The sequence below is a fragment of the Papaver somniferum genome, unplaced genomic scaffold (genome assembly GCF_003573695.1).
Source record: "Papaver somniferum cultivar HN1 unplaced genomic scaffold, ASM357369v1 unplaced-scaffold_125, whole genome shotgun sequence".
NCBI lineage: Eukaryota > Viridiplantae > Streptophyta > Magnoliopsida > Ranunculales > Papaveraceae > Papaver > Papaver somniferum.
In genome coordinates this window covers 11,860,561-11,885,421 of record NW_020621603.1, presented here as the reverse complement: position 1 = coordinate 11,885,421, position 24,861 = coordinate 11,860,561, and the positions used below count along the sequence as shown (strand labels likewise).

General features: G+C 37.9%; 2 protein-coding genes, 1 long non-coding RNA gene and 1 pseudogene across 5 annotated transcripts; 1 reads left to right on the top strand and 3 right to left on the bottom strand.

The window, feature by feature from the left end:
* Positions 1-1,549: 1,549 nt before the first annotated feature.
* Positions 1,550-2,168, bottom strand: LOC113331312 (probable serine/threonine-protein kinase At1g54610). The gene is made up of 3 exons (XM_026578033.1): positions 2,037-2,168; positions 1,758-1,951; positions 1,550-1,649 (listed from the first exon to the last, which is right to left on the bottom strand). Exons 1-3 carry the CDS (start codon positions 2,166-2,168, stop codon positions 1,550-1,552), a joined length of 426 nt encoding a protein of 141 aa, XP_026433818.1.
* Positions 2,169-5,994: 3,826 nt separating this feature from the next.
* LOC113331444 lies at positions 5,995-10,193 on the bottom strand (annotated as a pseudogene).
* A 160-nt stretch (positions 10,194-10,353) lies between these two features.
* On the bottom strand, positions 10,354-14,894 carry LOC113331445 (probable serine/threonine-protein kinase PIX7). 2 transcript variants are annotated; one of them, XM_026578151.1, is made up of 6 exons: positions 14,316-14,894; positions 13,347-13,687; positions 13,092-13,227; positions 12,586-12,725; positions 12,376-12,499; positions 10,354-11,263 (listed from the first exon to the last, which is right to left on the bottom strand). In XM_026578151.1, the coding sequence occupies exons 1-6, from the start codon at positions 14,533-14,535 to the stop codon at positions 10,728-10,730; spliced, it is 1,497 nt and encodes a 498-aa protein (XP_026433936.1). In that variant the 5' UTR covers positions 14,536-14,894; the 3' UTR covers positions 10,354-10,727. The 2 variants fall into 2 exon arrangements, with proteins under 2 accessions (XP_026433936.1, XP_026433937.1); XM_026578152.1 differs by having other exon boundaries at positions 12,586-12,722; positions 14,316-14,893.
* Positions 14,895-17,104: 2,210 nt separating this feature from the next.
* LOC113331446 lies at positions 17,105-18,478 on the top strand. Of its 2 annotated transcripts, XR_003350921.1 has the most exons (4): positions 17,105-17,132; positions 17,455-17,522; positions 18,200-18,257; positions 18,356-18,478. It is a non-coding gene; the product is annotated as an uncharacterized LOC113331446 (long non-coding RNA). The 2 variants fall into 2 exon arrangements; XR_003350920.1 differs by lacking the exons at positions 17,105-17,132; positions 17,455-17,522 and adding an exon at positions 17,533-17,726.
* The last annotated feature ends 6,383 nt before the right edge of the window (positions 18,479-24,861 follow it).

Genomic DNA, 24,861 nt, shown 5'->3' with positions numbered 1-24,861 from the left:
GACCACCTCCGCCACCACCACCGTCGACCACCTCCGCCGTCGCCCACCTCCGCCGTCGCCCACCACCACCGTCGCCGACAACCACCGCCGTCGCCACCTCTGACCACCACCGCCACCGCTGCCTCCGATTACCGCCGCCGTCTCCGACTACCGCCGCCACCGATACTGAGCAATTGCATCACCACCGCTACCAGTCAGCACCACCGCCAACACCCACCGCACCGCCACCAGCACCACGACCGCCCACCACCACCCAAAAAATACGATGAAACCGATTTTGGTTTCATCATAAATACGATGAAACCGATTTTGGTTTCATCTTGGTTTCGTGAGAATTCACCTGCAAGAAGAATTATAAGAGGTATTATACTGTTCATGGATAGAAATACATCGTTGAAATACGATGAAACCGATTTTGGTTTCATCATAAATAAGATGAAATCATAATTGGTTTCATCACACTAACAGCTGTCATTTCAGTTCCTGCAACTTCATTTTCTCTCGGCAATAACGGCATATCCCTTCAGTTCTGGTGCAAATGTGCACTATTGCTCCATATCCTCTTCAATCCATTGCCACCAACAAACCAACTTCTGTGTCTTCTAGGTGAAACATCCGCAACCGCAATCTTCCATTCTCTTCAGCACGAACTCATCAGCACCATCAGTTCTTACCTGCAACACCTTCATTACATTGCAGAGTCTTGCGGCGTTACAGCAGCTCGGTAACAACAATACTGCTTCCTTGATGCTCAGACACCAGCAAAAATTCCACCAGCATCATATTAGCTTCCCTGCCTTGCTTTTTTGTTTACAATTCCACCAGCACACGACCTTGTTTTCTTCTTTCATGGCTCAGTCTTGTACTCAAAATCTCAATTGCAAGCAACCCCAACACATCACCATCTTTATCTAGTTATCATGACCACAACCACCTGTAACACGGCTAGCTCAGTCACCACCAATGCTGCAACTGCACAATCCTGCACTTGAGCTAACACCACCTGCACCAGTCACTGCACATGCATCTACTCCTTTGTTGATCCTTCCGTTAATCAGCTGAACCCAAATCAAACCATTCATCTTGCATCTCAGCTCAGAGAGCTCTTAACTCTTCCCATGTCCAGCTCTTTCACTGAATTTCACTAATCTGTAGCGGAAACCCTCGTTTCTCCTTATACTCTGACCTGAACAGTATGCGACAAAACCCCAATCACAGACCAATGTTGTAACTGCCATTATCACTCCTTACATCATAAGCTTCTCTGCAAATTCAGCTCGACTTCTTGCACATTCTCTACAACAACAGCATATCACCAGCTTCATTCCTTCTCTACATTGCAGCAACGCCAACTCATTCAGCTGACCTGCAATCACTGCCATCACCTGGACCTCTTTCCCTGCATTGCAATTCTGTTGCAACAACAGCAGCATTGCCTCTCATACTTTCCTGTAACTTATGTTGCACTTCTTTACTGCCTTCTCCATCAAATTTTGTCCTTCCTCGGCTTCCGAGATCATCCTAAAACCACTTCCTGCAACCCTTTCATTTAAGCAACAACAACTGCTCCTATCATACTCCATTTCCTTCCATCTGCGAGTTGGTATTCAACACCACAGACCCAATCAACCACATCAGCAACCTGAACCCTTTGAGTCAAACACACAGCATATCAACAAAATAAACAACCAACACTCCATAGATCAACAGATTGCCCATAACTGGTGGATCCAAGCAAAAGTTCAGGAGGCCGATACCATAAAGTAACAACTCGACTAGTTAATGGTTGAATGTGCCCGACACTAACAAAATTTGCCAGGCCAAAATCAGCTATCTTCAGAGATCCATCATCACTAACAAGAAGGTTGGATCCCTTGATATCTTTGTGCATTATACCTCTTGAATGACAGTGTTCAAGGCCAGATAGTAGTTGATGCATACAGCATTTAACCTACACAACATGAACAAATCAAACCCTTTAACATTGGTAATTCCCGAATACTAGAACACACATCCAGAGTTCCATATATACGAACCTGTGATTCACTGAACTTGATGTCAGGACAAGATGATAAACCAGCAATATCATGTTCCGTGTACTCGAAAACAAGATATACACTAGTTGACAGTCTAGAAGTAATTAGTCCCTCCAGTTTGCGGAGAATCATTATTTCCCGCGACATAAATCTCACACTTTCTGGCTCAAAGTTATCGAACCGAACTTTCTTTAAGGAAAGCATCCTCCCAGTTGCAAGCTCTCATGCTCAGAAAACATTGTTGTATGTACCTTGTCCAATCTAAAGATATAGTCAGAAAATTGCAGTATTCACATAATTGCAGCACATGAACAAATACAAAAATACCTTGTCGACGTACTAATCCACTTCAACATTCCGATGTATAACGACACAAATTAGACCAGAAATGAGCAATTCAAGAACAATAAAAAATCGTAGCAAAATAACAAAAGAAGAAGAAGAAACCCTTACCTTTTCCAATTTCTCGAAACTTTCAGCACGAAGAGGAATCCAACCATGAATAGCTTCACGAGCAACAACACTAAGCCAAGAAGGCGAACCAACAACAACTTGTTCACCAAACCTAACAGGTCTTCTGAGATTAACATCACCAATTTCTTGTTTGATTCTGCTCTTATCGACAGACCCAATTCCCTTCCTGTTCTTCGTTTGGAGATTCAAATCGAAACCCTGATTTCATCAATTTCTTCTTCATCTCTGAGATTAACAGCAACAGGTCTTCTTAAACAGCACCAAACCCAACTCTCCATATGTCTTTATCTGTATTCTTGAATCAAATGCAGCCACAACTCAGCATCAGAACATAAACCCTAATTTCTTCATTGTTTCTCGATCTCAATAAATTCTAGCAACAGTTTTTTGCTGATTCTTCCTCTCTACGCTTTATGAACATCATCTCAAATCTTATTTCCTTCTCAATTTCTCAATCAGCGTCTCGATCTGGTCTCTCGGATTTAACAGCAGCGGCTGCTGCTTTCTCTTTCTTTTCTCATTTTTAGGGAAATGAATGAACTAATATCGAGAGAAAACGTCTCTCGAATTCTTCATCTCTTGAATCAGCGCCGTTCTTCTCGTGGAGATCCATTGTTGCTGCTGGTGATAAAGGTGGTGGGAGAAGGAGACGGAAGAAAGAAGAAATCAGAGAAGAATAAGAAGAAAAGATAAAAGGGTACATTTGGGATTTTTTAAAATAAAAAAAGTTAAATTTGCTCATTATCATTTGACTTGGGGTTTTTGTCCCAGTTTTATTTGAAACGGTTTTTATTTGGTAGAAATAATATGACCGATTTTTTCTTATTACTAGTTTGTTCACCTAGGGGTTTTGTCACTACTTTTGTTATTTTAAAATCTTAAAATTGTAAATATATGGCATTTAGAGTTAAAAAAAGTGGGTCCATAAATCCCTTGAAAAGTTTCCCAGCAAATCTTAGGGGGAGGGGTCGGACTCTATATGGAGGATTTGCTGGAAAAGTAATTCCCATGGGAAACGTAATTCCAGGGATTTGGGCAACCAAACGTACCGAGGGAAACGTAATTCCACCAAATCTCATGGACCCATAAATCCACCTTTAAAAATCTACTGCCAAACCCACCATTAAGATATTTGAAGTTTTAATGAAAGTTACTGTGAAAAAATGAAATTTACTATGGATATGAGTAATTTTTTATTTTTCTAAAACACAAAATTCAATTGGCATTTTTTTGCCGCGTGGAAACACCAACCCAAATTTTCTAGGGGATATAACGTAATGCACAAACGGAGATTGTCAACCGTTGCTTTTGCACTGCATGTTTGCTTCAAAGGGTTTGCTTCAAAGGTTCAGAAGTGTTTCATCTGGGGTTTTCATGCTAAATGTGTATAACATGCATCATTGAAAGCGCAGCTGTAAGCATGGAAGTTTAGAAGATAAAGGAATAGAGGCTGGAAGATATGGGTCTTTGCAGTCTGTTGGGAGAGAGATAAATACGAGGATAAATGGCACATGAGTCATTAGGGATGGGATTTGGGTTGGTTGGGCGGGTTCGAAGGCTTGGTCGAGGCAGACCCGAGCTAGGAATTTTTCGTCCAGATTACCCATCGAATCCGTGGAACCCATTGAGGCGTTGCCCAAGTCCGCCCAAATTATGTTTCTCGGGTTTCCCGGATTTCTCGGGTAGGCCCAAGTTCCACTAGACATACAAGTTTGTTAATGTGATAATAATAAATTTAGTAATAATAAAATTTAGTTGCTCCATTTATTTTAAATTTCCAAATAGCCAAAGATTATTTACAATAATATAAATTCTTTTGATATTGAATGATCAATGAGATAGATATAATTTATATTTTCATTAATAGATTTGAAGATAATATCTAAAATTTCTCTAAATAGATGATAATACAATTATAAAAAATATCTTATATATAGTTCTTCAGGTTGGGCGGGTTGTTTGGGTTAGAAATATTTGTGCCCTTGCTTGCACAAATTTAATTCGGGTTCATAAAATTTATGCCCAAACTTATCCAAAGTTTTGAAATACGTTGTTCATGTCCGCACAACATTCGGGTTGGACATGGGTTGGGTGGGTAATCCTACCCCGAGTCACCCATCCCAGATTTTAACCGGTATCTTTTAACAAATGATGGTGAAGAGCTAAATATATTGGAGAGGAAGGCCTGAAAATTGGTCTAAGGCAACACATTTTCGACATTTAATAACTGAATAATATGTGCATCGGAAATGTCTAAATATTGGTTCGGGACAATATTTTTCCTGGATTTCTTAACTTATTGTAAAGTAATTACAGACAGTAATTAGAATTTGGATTGCACTTCCGCTAAAGTGATACTTTTTCTTTTTAAGTTCAAATTTTTTACATTTTCCTCAAAAAAAGAAAAAAGATCCAACAAACACGTCCAAAGATAAAAAAATTCTTCTTAAAACTATTTTTTGAATTTAATTGGTGAGTCAGTATTACTATAATTACTGAATCCAATGAGACTACGAGCTGCCACTAACAGCAACTCAATTTGGCTAGTGGACTGGTCCCCTCTCACTTGGCTTCACATTTCAATAAAGCTTTCATCTTTTTCCGTAGAAGGAAGCGACGGGGAAAAGGGTTTTATTCATCATCTTCCCAAGGTTTGATGATAATGAGGCCTACTATTTGGATTCTTCCAAACTCATTGTTTTTCTTCGTCATTTCTTACATGGAGTGATGGAGATGGAATGAACGAATTACAAGTTTGGAATATTCAGAGTTGAGAGTCCTACAAGAAATTGGTGGGTACACATCCATGAAGCATGAAACAAGACCGGAGACTTTTCTTTTCTTTTTGAAACAAAACACAGCAAACGCCTCGTATGTGGAAAGAAGATTCTAAATCACTGCATATAAGCGACTTGACAGATTTCACCAGCTAGTACCACAAGAATGTGGCTGCCTGGCAAAGCGTACGAAAGAGTTATTTAGTTAGTGCCAGTTATTGCAGTATGCATAGAGGAACGTTGTATAAAATCTTTGATTCCATTGACCCGAGCAAGCATTTGACCTCGTTGACCAGAAGATTCAAATGCTTGTAAATATCTGCCTTGAAATAGGCTTCTGCTACGTTCCAGCCATACTGTCCACTATATTGCGAAAGGAAGCATTATCTCCATTCCTGTAGAGTGCAATTTACATTTTCTTGAAAATAAATTACATTTTCTTGAAACACCCAATTAAGACTGAATTAGAAGAAAATGGTGCCAAATCTTTCTAATTCCTCAAAATGCACAGAAATATGCAGTTGGGATCAGCAGTTTTCTTGTGCATGATGCCCATTCATAACTATACAATTTCTCTTTAATGAGTCTGCAATAGGAGCAACTCTTCCTGCATGTCTCTTTGTGGATCAGGTTTGGGAAGCTCTCCCCTTTAATTCTACTTATGTATGAAAACTTCACCTATTTTCGTGATTGGTTGATCAATATTCTGCTCACTCATAGTAAATCACCAGTTTAACTGAAAATGAATAAAGGTAGAAAGTAAAGCTGATAAAACAGTGGCTGGTTGACAAATCTTATCAATCCATGACCACATTTCTTCCTCGCAAGGTTTACTTGTGTTGTCTACCATCTGGAATTGCAATCAGAACTACGGGCTTGGAGGATCTAATAAAAGGAACATCACACCGGAAATATCCCTTTCTCTCCAGTTGGATTATCTCTCCTTGCTTCAGATTACGAATGTTAGCATCCCCAATCGCCGGAATCTCCTTCTTTGTGCAAGGATTTAGCACATCGATAAAATCTTCATCTTCTTCCAGCTGCAATAACCATAACCATAGTAAAAAGTATACAAATCAGCACCACATAGTAATTTCAACCAACATTAAAAAGAAACCAAACAACACAAATACCTTCTTCTTTGTGATGAGATAGTCCAACTCGACCAACGACAGATTCACGAGCTCGTCCATTTCAGCTAGCCACGTAAGCTTCAGTTTGGTGGTCTTAACAGATCCTTCAAGGTGAAGAACTCCAGTCATGTGTGTGACAATCCCGTCTTGGTCCTTCTCTATTTGTTTTATAATTGCATTTCCCCAATCCATCAGTGTGATTTCCTCACCTACTGTGATAAGGGAAGCATCAGCATTGTCCAACCAAATTCTCTTCGCGTACGTTGTGGCTTTGGTACCAGCACCTTCAAACTTTTTATGCCGAGGTAATATACGAACAAAAGGTTTTTCAGGTCCATCAATCAGGGTCAGCATCACACGGCGTTCTTCAAGGACAGCAGTGTGTCTTGCACAAACAGGATCAATTATTTTCTTGTTAATTGTCCACAGTTTGTCCCACTCCATGAGATTGAGATTTTTCGATGCTCCCTACACCAAGAATTTAAAATATGAAGCAAAATGTTAACCTCTGGAAAATAATGTGATATGTATTAATATTCAGTCTCTATTCCCCGTATATGGCAATTTCAGTATAATTCATGGAAAACAGACTCCACCAAACACAAGTTCAGAAATCTTAGTAATAAATGCTTTTACCTGTTCAAGAATGAATTGGATTAATGCCTCAATTTTCAAGCCTCGACGCACGATTCCTTGCACAGTAGGGAAATGAGGATCATCCCATCCGTCAACCTTACCATTTACAACAAACCAAAGAAGTTTACGCTTGCTAAGAAGCGTATACACCATATTCAACCTGCTAAACTCATAAATTTGAACCCCCCGTAGTCCCATGTCCCCAAGAATTCTGTAATACTGTGCATTGCGATCATGATACTCACTAGAACGGAGTGCATGTGTAATACCTTCAGTCGCATCGACAAATGGACATGCAAAATCATATGATATATTTTATACTTGTTACCAATACGATGGTGAGGAACTGGATTGCAACGGTAATAAACAGGATCTCGGAGTGACTTATTTGGGTCCTGCATATCTAACTTACCCCGGAGACAGCATTGCAGACCCCTCTCCGACCCTGCAATCATTTCCTTCCATAATTCCATATTTTTCTCTGGGGTATTACTCCTAGATTGTGATTCAATTCCATCCATCCTTTCTTGCTTCATCTGCTCTCGTGGGGTATCATCAACGTATGCCTTACCTTCACGTATCAACTTCTCAGCCATGTTCATCAACTGAGGGAAGTAGTCAGACGTGTATGTAACAACATCACCTTTGATACCTAGGGTCTTGATGTCAATCAGTAGACTTTCCACAAACTCATTGCTCTCTTTGGAAGGATTTGTGTCATCAAAACGGACAATTATTCGACCATTATATCTCTGTGCAAAGTATAGGTTGAGGAGTGCTGCTTTCGCGTGCCCAATATGAAGATACCCACCGGGCTCTGGGGCAAATCGTAAGCATACTTCTCCAACTTTAGCATCAGGAAGGTCCACTACGAAAGTAGCCCGATTAACAGCTTTCTCCTTATCGTTAGTCTCTGTATTTGTCGCCTTAACATTCTGTTCTTTTTCCTTTGCCTTGATCACAGCTGGTTTTCCTACCCCTCGTTTCCCAACATATGCTGATAAAACCTCATCAAGCGACTCCATATACTCTTCAGATATCGAATTGAACCAACGAATTAAATTCGTGTACTTCTTTGACGACTTCCTTATACTCTTCCATCTTTGTCCACTGCCTGTAATACACAACAAAATAGACTATAAAGATAAATATATCATATCACTTCAACAAAAAGAAGATAAAAGAAAAGACAAGCTGCAACCAAATATGTAAACCTAGGTATGAATTATTCACCTGCAAGACCTGACCAAATTGCAATATCTGCAACTGACAGATTATGATCAACCAAGAAAGTCCGCGTAGACAGATGACTATCTACATGCTTGCATGCATTCTCAAATTCAGAACCTACTGATAAGACACAGCTATACTCTAACCACTCGTCAATCTGAAACACAAGAGACCAAAAGCAATTAGAAACATCAATTAATGGCAACAATCTGTACTCTGGAAATCAGAAGAATAATTCTACTCAACGAAGTAGTATTACCTGGCCAGATTCCAATGGATTTTGTCCATAAAAGTTAGGTAACGATACACGACCAAGATACCGCAACAGGATATTAGTTCCTTGCAATTTCAATCTGGAACACCATATAAGATGAAGAAAAATCACTATATTAACTACGGATGAACTGAAAATTACTAAAGAAGAGCTAACATATTAAACATGCCGAAATTAGAACACAGCATGTATAATTTCTCTGTTTCTGTCACTTATGTATCTCCTAAGAATCAATCCTAGCATTTAATTAGCCCAATCAACCATTACCAAAGTAAAGATGGACTAAACAGATAGCTATACATTTACCACAAATTTTTTCAAACCTAAAACACAATTCATCTGTCTCCATAAAATCTAGATCCATGCAATCGAGAAACCAAGAATTTAGGTCATCCACAATAGGGCAATGTTTGTATAGTTTGAGCAATTTCATACAGATAACAACAGAAAACCTTAATTAAAATACTCGTTGTTTAAATTCAAGGCATATACTATAATCAAGACAAAGATGTTCTAGAAACAGAAGGAGAGTTGAGATTTACCCAGAAGAAGAGAAGATGAAACATGGATTAGAACCAGAAGGAAGACTTGAATCCGCTAAGACAGCAATGTTAGAGATTTTTGCAGCAGCGATGACTGAAAGTGGTGGATTATCAGCTGGGAACAGTAACTTCATATTCTCCTCCTTCATCTTTTCAAAATCCTAAAACCCAAATAAGAGTTAGCCGCTACTTATAAAAACGTGAACATGAGTGTAGACTTGTGATCAAAGTAGTCAATCTCAAATCGCGGTCTCTTCTCGGCCGGGACGGACCTTGACACCGATATCTCAAGGAAATTCTAGGTGAAATCTCTGAATAACTCCCGAGTCTTGTATCCAAATTTTACTAGGAGTATCTGATAACGTTTCTTCATTTGATACATGTTAATGTTAAAGCTAATGCAAATATAATATAAGAACAGAAATTTTAAGAAAAGAAACAACCATACTTGTCTTCTTAAGTTCAAAGTTCAAATACAAGAGAATAAACATTGGCAAAGTTCCTATAACTATAATTAAACAACAAGCATATTACAATTCTAATCTATCCAGAATCAATATCAAGAGAATCATTATAGACATCATCGTCTAGAGTAACTCCACAAGTCCCGTCACCACCAAGTAGTCCTTGGTCAGAATCACTCTCAACTATAAAGCACAGTCTAATAATATCATTACCATCCATATTCTACACTCTACAATAACTATTCAATGAGGAATATTAGCAAACACTTGTTGAGCATGAAAACCCCAAATTTATCACATTTTCATGACATGCATACTGATTTGTCCAATTTCTTATACATTTTAAGAAAGTTAAACTAACCCTAAGACTATACTAGGAGTAATCAGTAGCAGATGAAGGATTCAATTAAAAGGAAAAGAAAAAAAAATAGTTGCAGAGAAAGTAATTCTATATTAAAAGAGAGAGATGATTAAAGGAGTTCAACTGACCTCTATTACTACTGTAGAATACAATTAAACTGAAGTACTCTCGATGTTAATGGAGTTCTAAGCACGTAAATCCAGAGGCAGACGTGATGAACAAGTGAAGAGAAAGTGAAATTTAGGGTATGAGTACGAAATTTGGGAGTTGGTTCTGCTTTTGTTTTACTATGACTTTATCACACCCAAATGTCCATATTACCCTATACTTGGTGATGACTCGTCTCGGCTGAGATACGGGCGAAATTGGCACGATCTCGGCCCAGATTGACTGCAAAAAATGCAGATGAAAGAAACAAAGAGCATGTACTAGAGTTCACTTCAGTTTTAGCAAAGTTGGCCAAAATATCTGCTACAGATTTACGCTTGCTGTTTATATAGTTACATTTCCATCTACCAAAACAATTCAAAAGAAATTTCACATCCTCGATAATGTTACAATAAGCCTGCCAAGCCACTTCTTTGCTTCCAGTCCCACCACAGCCTTCAAAACTAGCCCAAGAAACAGATTCAAGTAGCGCTATGCGTTCTGTATGTTCAGCATTTAGGACTCCAAACTTATCCAGTTTACAAAGACTCTGAATGACCACTATATCTAAAAGGGATGAATCTGTTTTATATACTTTATGTAACAGTAAAAACAAGAAGGCGAGTAAACTGAAGCAGAATGAGGAGGTCCTTTCATGTCTTTTTGTCAATTGGCTTTTGCTTTGGTGATGGATGGTGCTGATAGCGATACGGAGATGTATGCGTACCATTCGGCATGGTGAGGCTTCTCATCGGTTGACCTTTCTTTTGAGTAGACCCTCCTACCTGTGATCTGCTAGCACTTTTACTACTCAAGCTGAGACCGGATCCAGTTCTTTCTAGTTGCATGTTTTGGAAGTAGTACGAGGAGCTAGCCATGTCCTTGAGATTCAGTAATGGTTTTAAGACTTCAACAACTTCACTCATCAGAGGTCTAGCTTTTGGATCCCTGCTAAGACAGTGCGCCGCAAGTTGAGCAGTTTTTTGTGCACCTTTTATCGAGAAGTGGCCTTCAAGACGAGGGTCTATCAGCTTGTAAAAACGCCGCCTTTCCCCAAGATGTGGCCTGGCCCATTCCACTAGGTTGTGCTCTCCATTTGGCCGGTTTTTGTCCATAGATCTTCTGCCAGTCAGCATCTCAAGTAAGACTACGCCGAAGCTGTACACATCGCTCCTTGACGTCAAATGACCTAAGATAGTATAAATAGATCAGAGAGTTAAAGAGGTGGAATTAGAAGAATACAGCTTAATCCATGAGTTTGCATTCATCTACATATGCTAGCTTGAATTTGAGAGGTTGATAACGCAGAGAGCAATGTAAATCCATATTAACAGGTCAAAATACCACTCGAGAGTATGGTGATACGGTTCCAGTTTCAAGTGTTCAAAAGTAACAGGAGATATTTGTATATTGTCAATATATGAACTGTCAAATGAAAGCCAAGAAAGGAGTCACTGGACTCTTCCTCGTATTTGTCAGCGTTCAGACAATTAATCGTGGAAGAGTTCTTCCCATGTGGGCCTCGAGTACTGGGAAATTCCCTATATTTCATCATTTTATACACCTCGTCTAAGATTATGTCATTGGCACACTAATCGCAAACATAATGTTGTAAAATTGATTGAGTGAAGTGCCTAATGTACTCTAATGGAAAGGAGCTAGACTAAGGATCTGGAGGATTATTACATCAATTACCCTTGACCAGTATATAATAACATCAACAAAAGAAAAGGTAGAATTTACACCCAAGTGTAGTTAACCATATAAGAGCTAGACTGCGGATCTGAAACGAAGGAACTTTTTCATCGTAGTTGGTAGTTGGAATTTGCTCACTGCTAGTTCAAATGTTTATATATAAATGTACACTTGTAAGTTACTCAGTTATTAACAAAAACCGGTATTTCAACAACCCACAAGTAATCAAATTACCACCACGAGCACTTTCAGATTTTGATGACAAGGTAAACAATGTAGGCCATTAATTATAAAAGCATTATACAGTTGTTACTGCAATGCTGGAACAGTAACATAAAAGCACGGGCAATAAAGAAAATACGAAGAAACAAAGATTCGCTGTAGTAGGCACGAGACATAGTCATTATTTATCATTTTCCATAAACAAGAAATAGTTTAAAATGGATGTGGAAACATATATTGCATGACTTTAAAGCATCTTATGTTGTTCAACCTTGCTGCAAATGAGATTATTGACTGGAAACAAGAACTAAGATGAGCTGACATGTTGATCGTTTATCCATTCATGAAATTGCACCTAAAGTAGATCGGATTTAACTTATGTACCTGTCATTACATACTCTGGTGCTGCATAGCCATATGTTCCCATAACTCTAGTAGATACATGAGTTTTATCTCCTTCAGGACCATCCTTAGCAAGTCCAAAATCGGAAAGCTTGGCGTTGTAATCCTGGAGTAGAATGTTATTAGAAAGGAAATACATTTCAAAATTGAGTAAAAATGGTACTTTAATGCTGCATGGTCTTCTTATATTACCGCATCTAATAGGATGTTGGATGTTTTAAAATCTCGGTAGATAACTGGTCTTTCGGCTTCTTCATGAAGAAACGCAAGTCCCTTTGCAGCACCATGTGCTATTTTCATTCTAATGGACCACGGTAGAGGCAGGGACCCTTCTGCATATAAAATGGTTGTTACCAGAGGACATTAAACACAGATGTTCTACATGAGAATGTATCATTAAGAGAGTCATTAATTACGAATTAGACAACGTCAACAGAAGGCCCCTTGAAGAATTTCCCGAGAGCCAAATCCTAATATCTCGGTTTCACAAATTGGCCTGATCAATCAATTACCGATTTACCATGGAAATAAAGATCAAGAGTCTCGAGGTAAATTTGCAGATATCTGCCGTTTCAAGAGGTTGTATACAACAACATCCAAGTTTCATACTGATACACACATTCCAATTTTGGGTCAACAGACTAAATCAACATATACCGAACATAAATGTAACAAAACAAAAAAGGGCAGTTACATACTCCTAAAAAGATGGTTCTCCAAGCTTCCACGAGGCATAAACTCATATACTAGTAGCCTCTGATCGTCTTCAATGCAGTAACCAATTAATTTGACTAAATTAGGATGGAGAAGGTCACCAAGAAAATTCACCTCGGCCTACAAACACAATAGACAGTTACATAAATATTCCACCTGCATGATAAACTTGACACCAGACAGTACTTCAATTCCCAAAATAAGTATGGTGACACTGACAGATGAGAAAACATTCATACCAGCCACTCTCTATGACCTTGAAGTCCATCATGATTGAGAGTTTTAACTGCGACAGTAAGGCCTGTACCAGGTTTTACCGGAGCCGTTCCATTCTCCTCAATCCACCCCTTGAATACACAACCAAATCCTCCCTCTCCAAGAAGACTCTCCGGCCTAAAATTCCTTGTAGCTGACTTAAGATCACTGAACGCAAATTTTCGAAGCTGGGAAGCAATTCTCAGTTCCTCGCTTATCTGGGAAGTAGATGGGTTACTTTCTACACTACCAGTTGTAGTTGTAGAAGATCCAATTGGAGCAACTGGCTGTCCTTTGCTGGTATCATTCGTTGATTTACTATCCGCTGTTCCCCATGCATAAAACGACAAGTTAGAACCTTCGACTTTTATCTAATCCATCAGATATTCTCTACATTATCAACTAAAACCCGCCACAACGCAATAATTGCCAATCGGAATGTCTACACAACGAGCATAATAAATACTGTATCTAGCTGAAATTTCCAAACATACTACCCTTAACCCTCATATCTAGTTCTCCACATTATCAACTAAAACCCGCCACAATGCAATAATTGCCAACAGGAATATCAACACAAACAGCATTATAAACACTGTATCTAGCTAAAACTTCCAACTACCCTGATAGATACAGATAAACACAGAATTTCTCTGCGGAATCAAATAAAAATAAAACTTCAGAAACATACAATGCAATCAAGAAATCACTTGTATTTCATAGATCCACATCCAAACCTCCAAATTCATCATCAAATTCCAGACATCAACGACATGTAAGCCAATTTATCGATCTGACTTTAGTGATTTCAGAGTCTTGTCTCCTCGTAAAGATGAAGACAAAACAGTTGACATCCATCCATCCACATATAACAAAATAAACTAGAATAAAATATTCACATTCGAATTCTTCGAGTGGTGATGGAATAGAAGAGCAAATGAAAAGATACTCACCATAACGAATACTAGCTCCACTCATGGAAGTATCAACTTTAGATTTTGAAGAAACACAGCTACTTCCCATAAAACTAAACCTAATACTCCAACACCCAGTATTAATCTCCTCCTCATCATCATCATTCTTCTTCTTCTTACTTCCTTTTGTTGTCACATCCTTCCTCCATGTCTCCACTTGAATAGCTGCTCCAGCTGCTTCAGGAGGTCCTAATCCCATTTTCAAACAAATACCCTAAAACACAAACAATCAAATGCCCATTTCAAAATTACTACTTTATTCCTCCCCCACCCCCCCTCTTGGAATTTCTCAAAACCCTAAATGATCCAACAACAAAAGTCCAACAGAATTTGGAAAAAAAAAAGAAAAGAAAATGACCCTTCCTCTAAACTTGACCAAGAAATGTGCAAATGATGATATGATTCTTAGTTTGCTAATGAAAACAAACTACATTTATAAAAAAGGGTATCTTCATTAAGAACTTATTGATTGAAGTGTGAGGAGGAGGAGTGAAGAAGAAGAACAAAAAGGAATTCTAATTCTAAATTCTAATTCCATAGAGAGAGAAAAAAGAGGGTTCACGGTCTTTAAAGTTATGAGTGAGAAACTGAAAAACAGACAGAGGAGTAAATAAGAGACTGCTTTTCTTTTTCTTTTTTGTTACATCAATTTTTAGATACGTTATTTGATACACACCGTCCACGTAAGCAATATTTTGAAAGTTGTTGAAGTGTACGGCTTGGATTTTATGATGATATCATGAATGATATTGTTTTCGATAGTGAAGTTTAAGTTGGGGGTGATTTGGGTAGAGAGATTTATGTAGGGGTGAGTTTGGTAAAACGGATAAAGGAAGTGAGTTTAAGAAGTTGTCTTCCCTAGGAAATAGAGGTTCCAAATTGTCGGATGGATGTCTTTGAGATACAAATATTTGTGAATCTCAAGAATGTTTCTTATACTACTAGAAATCAAATATCGGATCCTTCTTCCGTTACTTTGTTAACTGAATTCAGAGATGTTTCTTTCTTTGGGTGCCGCTCAAAGCATGAATACTGTGGGCGTTGCCAAAATTGCAGCATTTGTAAAGTAACGTTTTCCTCGTCAAACAAACATGAAAATGGTTCGTTGTGACGTTTTTCGATAAAAAATACTCTAACAGCAAATAAATTATAATAAATTATAACAAGGAAATTTATTGGATGCGGCTTAGAATATAGATACTGAAATGGTTGTTGTGATGTAGTTTGGATGCGGCTCAGTTAATAAATACTAAAATGGTTGGTTGTGATGTTACTTGATACTTGAACATCAAGCAAATTATAAATTATTCGTCGTATAGTTGGTTGATAAAACAAAATACTCGAACAGTGTACGAATAAAAGATTTTAGCATGATGCTGGTATAAAACAGTTATGTTTATATATTCTCTATCAGTAGAAGGGGTGGTGGCATTTGATTTTTGTTGACTATCATTTCTTACCCAAAGTATATCAAATGATTTGCAAAGTGAAAATTGGCATTAAACATGTTCTTAGGATTAAAAAATGCACTACGTCATGTATAGGGCTGCACATACCCGACCCAACCCGCCGACCCAACCCGTACCCGATCAAAAATACCCGCACCCGACCCAACCCGCCGAGGCATGGGTCGACTATGGGTGAGGCACGCCAGAACCCACCTATTTTGGGTCGGTTGCGGGTAGAAACTTCCGTCACCCGAACCGACCCACCCACCCGCCCAAAACTAACGTAGGATCCTGACCCTTAGATCTAACCTAGGATGGATTATCAGAGCCGTTGAATTGATGTATAAAAGACCTAACTTAACCTAACCTAATCGCAATCTCCTTCTCTTCTCTTCTGCGGCCTCTCCCTCTTCTGAGTCTTCTCTCCTTCTCAGACAGACTCATCTACATCCAAGTCTCCAACTCCATTCTTTTTTCTTCTCTCAGTCTCAGATTCTCTTTGTGGATCATCGGCATCACCAGAAGCAAACCAATAACGGAAGGTAAGATTAGGAACTCAGTAATTTTCAATTTAGGGTTTATCTGTTTAGGGTGTTGTTTTTTAATTTCAGTTTGGAATGAATTGGTATGATGTTACTATGTTAGAACTCAGTAATGAAGAGTTTAATCAGTAGATTCAAAGGATTCTTGAATGTTTATGTGTTTAGGGTTTGTCAAGATTGAAGAACTGAATCTGAATCTAATACCCTTTATTTTATTTTTCCATGTTAGGGTTTGTCAAGATTGAAGAACTGAAGTTCAGTTCATTGGAGCTTGAAGAAGAACTGGTCAGAGACTCAGAGTTGGTTTAAGAAGAACTAAGAAGGTATATCCAACTATGAAATTGTTTTGATTATTTAGGTTCCTTTTATATGTCCTTTCCATTTTATGGTTTGTTCACTTTGTTGTTTATCTGAATCTAATGTTTTTTTTTATTCCATGGTAGGGTTTGTCAAGATTGAAGAACTGAATCTGAATCTAATACCCTTTATTTTATTTTTCCATGTTAGGGTTTGTCAAGATTGAAGAACTGAAGTTCAGTTCATTGGAGCTTGAAGAAGAACTGGTCAGAGACTCAGAGTTGGTTTAAGAAGAACTAAGAAGGTATATCCAACTATGAAATTGTTTTGATTATTTAGGTTCCTTTTATATGTCCTTTCCATTTTATGGTTTGTTCACTTTGTTGTTTATCTGAATCTAATGTTTTTTTTTATTCCATGGTAGGGTTTGTCAAGATTGAAGAACTGAAGTTCAGTTCATTAGAGTTTGAAGAAGAACTAATCAGAGTTGGTTTAGGAAAACTAAGAAGGTATATCCAACTGTTTTGCTTATTTTGGTTCCTTTTATATTGTTTAGGTGAAGTTTGATAGAATCTCATTGAGCATGATAAAAATGGTCCTAGCGGTGAATCGCAAAAGCTACTTGTAGCTCATTCTCTCTTTGTTGAGAGGATGTTTCTGTCGTTAACATAAGGCCTTCGGCAACCCTACCACTAGGACTCAGTTGAAGCTACATGTTAGAATTAAATTGGTGTACTTCAATAAATTTTGTATAATCTCTTAACTTAGAAGTTTTTATAAGTTGTATGGTCTGAACTTAAGAATTTTTGTATTGTGTATCTATGCTGTAAGGTGTCGGTGGGGTAGTGACTTATGTAACAAATTCAACTAATCAGAGTTGGTTTAGGAAAACTAAGAAGGTATATTTGCTATTCCCGTTTCTTCCGTTGCTTCAGAATCAGCATTTAGTACCGGAAAAAGAATTTTGGATCCTTTTCGAAGCTCCTTAAAGCCCAAGACACTTGAGGCCTTAATTTTGTTACAAAATTGGTTACGAACACCAATAGACATGGATTCATCTACCCTTGGAGTCGAGGAGGAGGAGATTGATATTGCTGAGTCTGGTATGTCTAAATTTTCCTTGGCTCTATTGTTGTTCATGACACTGTGAGTTTTACTGCAGCATGTTTATTACATGAAAGTACATGGTTTACTAAACATAATGCATGCTATGTGAATAGATTAACTGCCCTGTTATGTTAGTAATCTATAACAAAAATCTTTTGAAATCCGAAGATCACTCATAGTTATCTCTATATCAACATGTCAGAGGCATTGTCACAATGTCGTGTACCTCATATCAATTGGATTTCTTAAATTCAGTTATCTGTTTGATGTTTGTTATACTGTTTTCTATGGTTTGAGAATCTTGAAATTTGGCTTTTCAAATTTTGCTTTGATCTGTATATTGTCTGTTATCTTGATGTTCTTAGTATTAGGATATTTTATATGTTCTTATAGTTGAATTTGGATGTTGAGATTATGATGAAGCTGAGTTATTCAGTTTAATTGTTCATTTGAATCATTTCGCTTGCAGAGCTATTCAGTTTCAGTGACCTTGCTTCTTCTTCTATCGTCATAGACTCATAGACAAGGTAATGACGCCAAGGCCCAAGGGTCATTGTCAGTAGCTTGATATTTCTGAGTTCATCTTTGTTACTGTAACTAATTTACAGACTTCATTTTATTTCAGGCTTTCAGCCATTCAGAGGTAAAACATCCACAAACTTGCAGGCTTGCAGCGACTCGCTGTTGGTCGCTTTATATGATATTAGGCTTTAGTATAGTACGCAATACTCAATAGTAATGCACTCTTTTATTTTTTGAGCTTTGAACAATTGAACTCTGTTCCTTTTTATTGTTAGCTTTATCAACTTTGTTATACACTTATACTGTTATACAGTTATACACTTATACTCAATAACTCTGTTCCTTGTTAATGTAATGTACTAATGTCATTTTATTTTATGGTGGGTAACCCACCACCCACCCGACCAAACCCGCCGTCACAATGGGTCGGGTGACAACCGACCCATTGTGTTGTTGGGTCGGTTGCGGGTGACAACTTCTGTTACCCGCCATCAGTGGGTCGGGTGGTGGGTGAGGCCAAAACCGACCCAAACCGACCCATGTGCAGCCCTAGTCATGTCTCACTTCCAAACGTTAAATGGCAATCAAACAAGAGTATTTATGGGATAAAACATACCTTCTAACTATATTTAATAGAGAAGGTGATAGAAAATCTTACATAAATGTAACGAGAAGTTACTAGTTATTAAAATACGAATTGCTTCAAAAAAAAAACACACACTAAAATACGAATCATTTATGTACTTTGGATAACAACCTCAACTTAACGGTCTACTTAAAAAATAACGCGCAATTGGGGATAAAAAAAGTAATTGGGGGATATCGATTACTTCCCCCAATCCATGATATGTGCTAAGGAGTGATTTTTGTGTATGAAAATACTAAAATACCCTTTGATTAATTAAAAAATATTATGAAAAGACCATTATATCCTTTCTACTAAAACTTAAAATCAAAAACCAAACCATTTATCTCCCATTCTCAAATCAGTTCCGGCACTGAGGGTTAGGTTTTTGAATTTTTTCATCGTTCTTCATCCGTTCTTCGTTGATTCAAAAATTTCTTCGTCGATTAACCTACCCAAATCATAAACAATGCCTCCATGAAAGAAAACAAATGCCCAATCGTCAAAATCGATAGGTCAACAAAAACACGAACAAAGAATTGCTAAGATTGCCCAAGAGCAAGAAGAAGAAGAAGCAGCGGATTCGGACAATCAACCTCTCGCAACCATGGCTTCTGTGAGAAGGTAAGTGATTTTAAACTACTTCATGAGTGTTTAAATCGATTTATAGCAATGGGTTTAGGTTAGAATCGCGAACCCTAACTGAAACAGTTGAGTTTCAGTGAGTACCGGCACTGAAATATGTATGAATACAGTGCCGGTTTTGTGTTCCGGCATTCAATCTTGGATGAATGCAATGCCGTTTCCAACCCCAGATTCACCTGAAACTGAATTTTCCCTACCAGCATAGAATTTGGGTCGAAGTCTATGCCGTTTTTTAGTACCGGCAATCTTTAATAATAATTCGTGTATGCCGGTAGTGGACTTAAAACATACACGAGAGTTTATGAATTTGTCACCAGTACCGATATAGATTTTGGGTTGCATTATATGCCGGTTTTGGGTACCGGCATTCTTTTGTAATAATTCGAGCATGCCGGTAGTGGACTTAAAACATACAGGAAAACTTAAGAATTTGTCACCTATACCGACATAGCTTTTAGGTTGATTTGTTTGTCGGTACAAAATTACGGCATGGAATTGATTTATTTCGAGAGTGCCGGTAGTAGTCTTTTGATATCCAGGAGAATTACATATGACTACCGGTATTCTCGATAGTCAATGTTCATTGCCGGAACATTTAACCGGCGTGGTTAGTTTAAGTAAGTCAATGCCGGTACAAAAACTGAAAGTGAGTTGTCACACATTCATTTCGTGTGCTTATGATATAGGTCAAAATCCAAGGAAGCTAACAAAAGAAAAACTAAAGATGCGGTCACTAAGAGAAGAAGGAAGGACGGTCTTGATACTGATGGTACCACGCCGGTATGGAGTTCCGGCGTTGATGTTTATTAATTTCCCATGCCGATATTTGGTTTTAGATGGAAATGTTTCCTCTATGTTTTTCATGCAGTTCCGGCATGGTAACCTATCAATGAAACCATGTCGGTTGCATATTCTGTAGTATATTCCTTGGTAGGTAAAAAAGTTAACTGCGTACCGGCATATTTTTTTGGTAGAAGACTATGCTGAATCAATATTCAAAATGGGGGATATCACTCTACCGGCATGGTCGTAGTATGAATACCATGTCGGTAATGAGTCTGCCGGCATGGTATTCATACCATTTCCATGCCGGCGCCGAGGTTTTACAGTTGAAAAAATGGCGGGTTTAAAGAAAAAAATCGATTTTTCAACCTCCTAGCAGCTTTACATGTGTATTGGGGATGCTTGCATGTTGTGCAAGTTTACTTTCTTGTGTAGCTTTTTCGAAAAACTCTCCATACTCGTCAAAATCATCATTCAAGGGTGTTGGCTCAACAAAGAGTTGCAATTGAGAGTTGTTGTCATTAGATGAAGATTCAAGATATGCTCCTTGTTGTAGTTGAGCTAAAGATTCAGCAACAACAATTCTCTCTTCACAATCATCCTCCATTTTCCACAAAAAAAAATTTCTCTCTCAAAATATTTTTCCCTCCTTCTACTCTCATCTCACTCACCCAATCAAACAAAACACACACTAATCATTTATCAAAAATCTTATGATTTTACTAATTATTATTAATCACTAATCCCGATTAGTGAGGGGTAGATTAGGTAACACGTAAAATACTTAGATAAGGGGTGACCCGAATTGATATCTGAATCCAGTTTTTGTCCTTTTCTTATATCCCCAATTGTTTTTTTTATCCCCCAATTTCGCGTTCTTAAAAAAGTATTTATTGAATAATTTATCAAAAATTAGAATTTAGAGAACTAAGAAGTCCAATTAATGGTCTACTTAAAAAAAAAACATTTCTATTGGGAATTGTATGAAGGGCGGCTTTTAAACAGAGTACTACAAGTACGAATAGCATGTAGCATTTGCGCGTAATATGAATACTCAGGTGCATAATATTCGACGAATATACGTAATATGCTACTTAACATGTTTATTTTATTCGTATTTTATGATTTAGAGGTGTATGCTTTTGTCTTTGAAAAGATCAATTTTGATTAATGTACTATTTTCATTCAAAAAAAAAATAAAAATAATTTGTGAATGCTAAAATCATATCAACTGATTTTAGTATTTAAGTAGAACAAAAAAGATTTCATCATTAATGTTATATCTTTTTATTTTTGAAACAAGAAAAAAAATAAACAACAAAGAACAACAGAAAAAAGAAAAAAAAAACTAAACAACAAGAGAGTGCTCACTTTCAATGAAAGAGGAGAATTAAGTCATACAAGAAGGAATAGAATTAAGCCATTCAAAGTGTGGGTAGATGATAGACACATTTATGTGTCTATATTAGTCTCAATTCTCTGTAATATTAGTACTCGATTTTGTTTATTTTGATATTTTATATCTTTGTAGGTGTTGTTGGAGAAATAAGTATTTGCGACGAAAATAACGAAATATGGCTGGCCTGGTACCTTCATATATCAGCAGCCTTAAATCGCTTCACTGCCTGCACATGAAAGTGGAAACAAAGAACTGTCTCTGTTTTTTCAAGAAGGTGAAGCCCACTAGTGGGTGAATACTTTGAGGACGATGCTGAGGACTGAATACGGCAGCGACAAGCCATGATAACTGGTGGCTGAACTTGGACTGAAATTTGGTCGAAATGGAGGTTGACTGTGATGAGAATATCGGGTATAGATTGAATTGTGAATGAAGGAACAATTGCTGCTGCTGTTTAGGTTATGAGATGAACGGAAGTTGGTTGGTCAGACGGAGATGAAATGGCTTGTTCAGAGCTGTGGTTGGACACGAACTGCAACAACAATGTCAAAGGAGTGGGTCTGTGGTTAGTTCATTGAGAGAGGGAGATGAGTTTTCTGAGATGGCAGCGAAACAAGGAGCTGAGTTGCAGCTGTGGTGGTGATCGATCAGCAGCGAAGCTGGGTTTGCAGTTTGAGTGTGAACTGAAGTTCAGGAAGAGAAGGTCCGTAATGGCTGGAGTTCTAGGGGTTCTCGACATGAAATTGAAGGCCGGAATGGTGGCATTGTTTGAGATGGATGAGTTGGTTTTGCGGAGAATCGAAATAGAGGTGTTGTTATTAATGTTGCTGCCATTGCATGGATGTAAACGACGGGTTTGAAAAGAATTTGAAGGCTCCGAAGCTAAGAACATAGAGAGTAAGTGGAGGTGTATCGATTGCCCACAGTGGGATGTATTCGAAAGCATTTGGATACGGGGTTTATCAACTGCTCAATGGTCCGGAGATAGAAGATGGTGTTGTTCCGAGTTTGTGCTTATTTCGGCGAAGCAGTTACTGTCGAATGGAGATGTGAATGAAGACTGATTCTAAGTGGTACTGTGGTTCATACTGCCAAGAGTTTGAACTTGAATTATGGAGTCTAGGGCTTGGTTCGAGTGAAGTTAATACATATGCAAGGAATTACTCAAGCTCTGCTGCTGCCGTGATATGGTGATGGTGATTGGAGTTCGTTGTCAAGCTGTGACTGGTGAATGATAAATGAATAGGTGAACTGGTGATGCTCGGAGATTCGTGATGAGTCTGCAGCAACGAATACTTGTTGGTGCCGCTTTGCTGTGGTTTGATCGACAGAGAGCTTGAAAATTGGAAGCAACATGCTGGCAGATGTAAAGAAGATCAGACATACAGAAGTTGGAGTTGGAGATGTGAACGGACATAATGGAACTGGTGAGGTGTAGCCGATTTTGGAAAGAAGGTAGATTTGAAGTCCCGCTGGAGTATTGGGCTGGGCCTTGGCAGCTGTCGCTAGGTATGGATGAAACTTATTCGTAGCATCACTATATATCAACTGAAAAGAAAAAAAGAAGGAAAGAAAAAACGGACAGGAGGAGGCGTGGCTACAGGCAGTTGAAGAGAGCCGCTGAGGAGATTAGGGTTTGAGGCTTATTTTCTCCATTTTGATTAGCTAGGATTTTATATTCATATTTTTTTATGGTTTTTAAGAAAGCCATGCCTAGCTAATTCCATGTTAGGGTTTAGGTAGAACCCAATTTTATTATGAAAACTCTACATTTATATGCTTAATAATGAATTGAATAACTAGTAATTTATCTTCATAAGAGCTTGGTATCTAATTGTTTATGTGATTTTGTTGATTATTTATGCTTTTCAATTGATATTTCGTACTTTGGTTAAATCCCTTGACGTGATATGCTTTAGGATTGATAAATAATGCTTTAGAATCACTACCCATGAAGCGAAGATAATTACAGCGGAGAAACAGTATTTGAAAAAGCATGAAATATATTTTTAACGATTAGTAGAGCTTGCATAATTAATTGGTGGAACCGAAAATCCTAACCACCCATTTCCATTTTATTCATTGTTAGACTTGTTATTATTTCATTTTGTTCTGAATTTCTGAAAACTCTTTAAAACATCATCTTGTTAATTAGTTATTCTTGGTATTAGTTGGTAGAGTGTTTGACACTCCCTGTGGGAACGAACCGCATTTGCTATCTATATTACAATTGACCTGTGCGCTTGCGGATAAACTAGGTTTCATTTAATCATTTATTTTGGATATATAAAATCTACATCAAGTTTTTGGCGCCGCTGCCGGGGAATGGATGTATAGTACTCTCTAATTGATATCAATTTTCTTGTACATAATTGTTTTATTTTATTTTTATTTTTGTATATAATTAATTTTGTTTTTCTTTAGATTTTTTTTTTAGTTCCTTTTTACGCAGTTTATTTGATTTTTTTTAGGTACCTTAGAAAGTGTTGCGGGTGAAAAGAAAGTATGGATTCACAAAGCTTTTGCAAGGACCAATTGGAAGATCCACTAGAGGTTTGTTTAACTCATTTTGGGTATGATTTTGATGATGATAGTGTTATTTGTGAAGTCAATGCCTTATTAGACTCCACACCACTGCTAGACACTAATAAATGGAAGCCCATAATAGAACCTCTAGTATTGGCCGAGTCTCGACTAGTTTCATCAGCCGAGAAAGGTCCGACCTTGACCTTTAAACCATTGTCTCACCTATCAAGTTATGGTTTTTCTCATCTTGATAATATTCATAATGAAACCGTTGTAGATGATAGTGGGTCTATGAGTCATGATATTATTGCTCTATTGAGCCCTTGTTCCATGACTGAACTTTCAGCCGTGGAAGTTATTTCCGCTGATTTGGAACCTGATTTAGAGCGTGCCCCGCGAATAGAAACTGTCAAACAATCTGAACTGATTTCTTACGGGAGTGATTTACTTATCCTGTCCATGCATGACTTGAATATTACTTACATATTTCTATTGGGAATGAACTTACGCATCCATTTGGAGCTTTATAGTGTTTGCAGGTTCATATTTTCAGCCGACCGGACTAGTTGGGATGATCCTCAACTTTTCAGACTCTATATATATGATTGGGTGTCTACTTTTGGGTACCATC